General features: G+C 41.7%; 1 protein-coding gene across 1 annotated transcript; it reads left to right on the top strand.

Annotated features, from left to right (window-relative positions):
* Nucleotides 1-447: 447 nt before the first annotated feature.
* On the top strand, nucleotides 448-2,448 carry LOC138954233 (zinc transporter 6-like; the record flags this gene model as incomplete). Its single annotated transcript, XM_070326126.1, has 2 exons — nucleotides 448-564; nucleotides 921-2,448. Coding segments are annotated over 2 exons (597 nt in total), but the record flags the coding sequence as incomplete, so codon positions are not given.
* Between the last annotated feature and the right edge of the window lie 2,666 nt (nucleotides 2,449-5,114).

Raw genomic sequence — 5,114 nt, 5'->3', positions numbered from 1 at the left:
TATCACAAGTTGTTTGACTGGTACTCAAGCGGTCTCTTTGATTTTTTTCGTATTTCATACACGGATTAGGCGCTTCGTTATACAAGACGCAGAGGTCGAACTCGAGGAAAAAGTCGCGCCTTATGACCCGGAAAGTACGGTACTTAGTATGGCAATAACCTGATTTCGCCCCATGTAAGGTTCATGGTTCCACTGAGTGAATCTTAAATAGTCGCTCTTCTTTCAGGGTGTTACGTCACTTCATTGGGGTTAATTTGGGACTTTATATGCTTCTGTGTGTGTGTGTGTGTGTGTGTGTGTAATTGATGTTTATATTGATATATTTTAATGTTTCAGCCACCATGTAATTTCTCTTTTGAAATACTAAAGTATTTTTGTATTGTATTGTACCTTGAAAATAGAAATGTTGTTCTTGTTGTTGTACTGAATGTATGTGTATTTGTCCAGACAACCCCATCACACATACTGAGCCAGCTAGACAAGTTGTTGCGAGAGGCGTCCACACTGGATGGAGTGCTGGAATTTAGACACGAACATTTCTGGACTCTCTCTTTTGGTACTCTGGTACGTACACACCTACTTGTTGGCAGTTTAGGTTCTTTCTTTTTTTGTTGATTCACATTTGGTTTGATAAAGTAGTGATACAAGATTGTCATTGTGATTTACACCTTGGTAGATCAAAGTAAGCTTTTGTGTCGCTTTAGGAAAAAGGCTTCAGAGTAAGCTTATTTGTCGCATTGGAAAATTGCTTCTTTGTACCAAGAAAGACATATGATTAAGTTAACCTGCATGAGGAATGTTCTGAGGAAAAAAACTAACAGCTGATACAAAAAGGCAGAAAGCCTGAATTTTGCCCTGCTTTACATGACTGCAGATATGAGGTTCTGTGGTAAGTAACACATTCTACCGTGCTATCGCAGGCTGGATCAGTACAAGTGCGCGTACGTCGTGACGCCGATGAACAACTGGTACTGGCCCACGTTTTTCACCGTCTCTCCAATCTCGTCCGTGTTCTCACCATTCAAATCTTCAAAGATGACTGGACCCGAGGCTCTGCGTATGCCGTCCTAGGATCGTCTCCCTTTGGGCCTATGTCTGGTGGCACTGGGGGTCGCGCACAGTCCCCGACGCACGAGTACTCCGCCTCTCACCTGCCTGTGTCCAGTTTCCGCCCCCTGCCCGGTGTGTCAAGCCCCAGTGTAATGACAAGCGGTTTTTCACCGCCACCCAGGCCCACTATGATGATGAATCCTGCGGCCGGTGTTGGGAGGATAGGGGGTGTTGGTGGTTTTGGTGCTGGGGGTGGGGGTGTTGGCGGAAGTACTGTGGCCAGGTCGAACGTTCCTTCTTCTACTGCCTCCACTACTGCACCACAGTTTTCCCCTGTGAATTTGTTGTGAGATTATTGACTGATGTTATTCTGTGCTGTGGCAAAAAGCGTTCTTTAGATCTGTTGTTTTGTGGCATGGTGTGTACGAGGAATCCTCCCTTGTGAGGAATGTTGGAGTTTGTCAAAGGGGGAGTTCCACTGTAGTGGAGGGAAGAGTAAGGGGTGAAATGATGGGTAAAAGGGGCAAGGGATCAAGAATGAGTGTATCAAGAGGCTCAACAAGGGGAGGGACATTTCACGGTGTACGTATGTGTGTGTTCAAGTGAGTGATATGCTGTGTGTGTGTGGGCACTCGGAAGACTCAGCTGTTTGTGCGTGCGAGATACGGTTAGTTACACAGAGAGACTGTGTGTGTGTTTATTGGCGCTAGGAAGACTAAGCTGTTTGTGCGTGCGAGATACGGTTAGTTACACAGAGAGACTGTGTGTGTGTGTGTGTGTTTGCACTAGGAAGACTAAGCTGTTTGTGCGTGCGAGATACGGTTAGTTACACAGAGAGACTGTGTGTGTGTGTGTTGGCGCTAGGAAGACTAAGCTGTTTGTGCGTGCAAGATACGGTTAGTTACACAGAGAGACTGTGTGTGTGTATTTGTGTGTGTGTTAGGGTGATAAGATGTGCAATTACATGTACTAAACGTGTGTGTGTGTGTCTATATCCTCTTCCCCCCAAAAGTTAAAGACGGGTCAAAGAAATGTACACAAAAATTACTAAAAATCGAGGGTCCAATAATACCTGCACTTTGCCTTTGTTAAAATTCACAAAAAGACTAAGCGTAACCCTGGAAACATTTCTGGCATACAATTTATATTGCACCATGCTGAAACCATGAAAGTCCTATATAATCGGCACAAAATATGCTCGGGCATAAATTTGTGATGCACATGCTACAACAGGGTCCTGGCCATGAACAGTGCCAACAAGCTTGTGTTTCAAAGCGGACACACTGACAAAATAATGCACTGTAGCAACATGCCTCCACAACAACAAAATGATACTTTTCTTAACTTTTTTTTAAAGGGTGTGTGTGTGTGTGTGTGTGTGTGTGTGTGTGTGTGTGTGTGTGTTGCGAGTGTGTGTGTAAGTGTGTGCGTGTGTGTGTGTGTATAAGTGTGTGTGTGTAAGTGTGTGTGCGTAAGTGTGTGTGTGTAGTTTGCAATGTTTATATGTTGTCACGTCCTACTCAGATCCAAAGTGAAGTCGTCAAATTGCTCTGTCTGCCGGTGTGTGCTTGGTTGATCATGATATGGTGCCATCTTCATTAACATGTTTGTGGCGAGATAACAATAACTTGTTTTGCAGGAAGGTGTAAAACAATTTAAAACAAAAGAACAATCACGGCACTGTTTGCTGGGACTTTTGTTTATAGCAGCAGGATTCGAGGCACAACATTATCCTGGCATGTATTTATCACCAAGATTTAGCTGTTCGTGCATGTTCTTTAGTATGGAACGTGTGTTTATTTATCTGCGAACGAGCGCAAGTACATACTAAATGTGCACACTTGTATGGTGTGTGTTTGTGTGTGTGTGTGTGTGTGTGTGTGTGTGTGTGTGTGTGTGTGTGTGTGTGTGTATGTGTGTGTGTGTGAGAGTGTGTGCCGATTTGACATTTATGTCAATATCTACAGAAGAAAAAACCCAACAACTGGGAAAAATAGTTGTTCTTGATCTGATTAATCAAATTATTTACTATCCTTTACACATACTTCTGGTAAGATGTGTTTATTTTGTATTTTCACCTTCTTTCTCTTTTTACTTTTTCTTCTAAAATTAGATAATATTTTGTGGTCGTCTACATTTTTTTTCTCAATAATCTTATGGTTAGCGTTTGCTTAAAAAGTTATGTCAGATGATGAATGAACCATGGGGGGAAAAGTTATGTAAATTGTTTTTACTTTACTTTTTATTTTTGGGAAGTGTGAGTGACACTTCCAATGTTTCGTTTTCCATGCCATGTGCTTTGCCTATAAATATCGACCAATCAAATTTATGTCACTTTGCTAACAGCCACACCCACACAATCACAGCAACAGTTTTACACTGGTCATTGGAGCGCTGTGCACGATTTTTTTAAAAACGAACAAAATGCACGGTATTCGAGAGGAGTTTTGCCCTCGGCATTTTCCAAGTAAGGATATCCTACAACGCTGGAATACTACAATGAATTTTCAAACGGCTGCCCTGGCTTCGTCCTTCCTGATCGAAGGGGGGGTGTATTGTTAATATTTGTAGATAATAGACTCGATCAGCATTTTAATGGTTAAATGTTGATTTCTGTGTAAAAATGTAGACAAGGACCTTTAAATATACTGACTGTTTTTTATGGGGGCCAGGAGGCCCCCATTCATACGGATAGTTTCGAGGTTGACCATGGGCAGCGCCATTTTGTTGTGAAATACGTCATCAGTTTGTGTACACAGGAAGTTGTGACATCCGTCACCCTATGGGAGGGGTGAAGGCAACATTGTTCATCAGTAGAAAGTTGTGAAATCCGTCACCCTATGGGAGGGGTGAAGGCAAAATTGGTCATCACTGAGTCTGTGTAACACAGGAAGTTGTGAAATACGTCACCCTATGGGAGGGGTGACGGCAAAATTGTTCAACAAAAACATCTTAGGTCGACCTGTGCAGGGTCAACCGCAACAAACTCAAACCATTCATACTTTGCTGTATTTGAGTGACTTATATACCGACATTTTTATTTCTTATTTTTAGCACAGGTGTAGGAAAAAATCATGAACCAAAATGTTATTTATTTTCTAATTTAACATTTGTTTTACAGTTAAAATTAATATTAAAAGTCCTACGGTTTTGAGCCATTAAGGACTTGAGTGTTTGTCTTGTTTTACAAATGTGACCATGGTCTTTTAAACATACAGTGACATTAAACATTCTTTCTTTCTTTCTTTATTTGGTGTTTAACGTCGTTTTCAACCACGAAGGTTATATCGCGACGAACATTAAACATTGTTATGTTAAGAAAAAAGAAAAAAAAAAGCTTTTGTGCACAAATCAGAAAATACATTGTACATTTTACCTACAGGCCAAACCGTGAGTGTCTGTGGCAAAGCCCGACCCAGGAAATTGCACTGATTTTATATTTAGATCAGAGGGAAATTGTCAAGAACAGGCGCTTGCATTTGGATGTGTCCAATGATAGTAGGTTTGGTTGTGATCAATCAGAATAATGTAGGAATAAAAATGTATGACAGTTTGGTATGATGACATGTAATTCACATATGCTGAAATATAATATTATACATCATGTAATATTATTATGGCTGTTGCCATGACCATGAAGCCCAACAAAGGTTTAATGTAATGTAATTCAAAATACCAAAACCAAGCACCTATTAATCTCGTCTATGCGCGTGAAGATTGAGGCCGTCTGCCAGTAGCGGTTAGGTCATACAGTGGAACCCCTCTCTAGCGACCTTGAAAATGTTGACAAAAATCGGTCGTTATGGAGGGGGGTCCTTACAGAGGGAGGGGGGCGGAGTCAGGGGGCCACAAAGAAAGTCAGATTTTCTTAAAAAAAGAAAACAGAGAAGTTTGAGTTGCTGACGACCGTTCCCTCATGCAAACTGCTTCGATTTCATGTTTGTCCATGGTGTCCACCAGTTCTGGTGCATGTACTACCCTGGCCAAGTTTCCTCTCAAGACATCAAAGAGACCGCCCCATAGGTTAAACTCCCCATAGATTAAACTCGGTCACTGACCCGGGT

This window comes from Littorina saxatilis, unplaced genomic scaffold, assembly GCF_037325665.1.
Source record: "Littorina saxatilis isolate snail1 unplaced genomic scaffold, US_GU_Lsax_2.0 scaffold_2971, whole genome shotgun sequence".
In the NCBI taxonomy this organism is placed as follows: Eukaryota; Metazoa; Mollusca; class Gastropoda; order Littorinimorpha; family Littorinidae; genus Littorina; species Littorina saxatilis.
The sequence above is the reverse complement of the archived record's forward strand: the minus strand, read 5'-3'. Positions and strand labels throughout refer to the sequence as shown.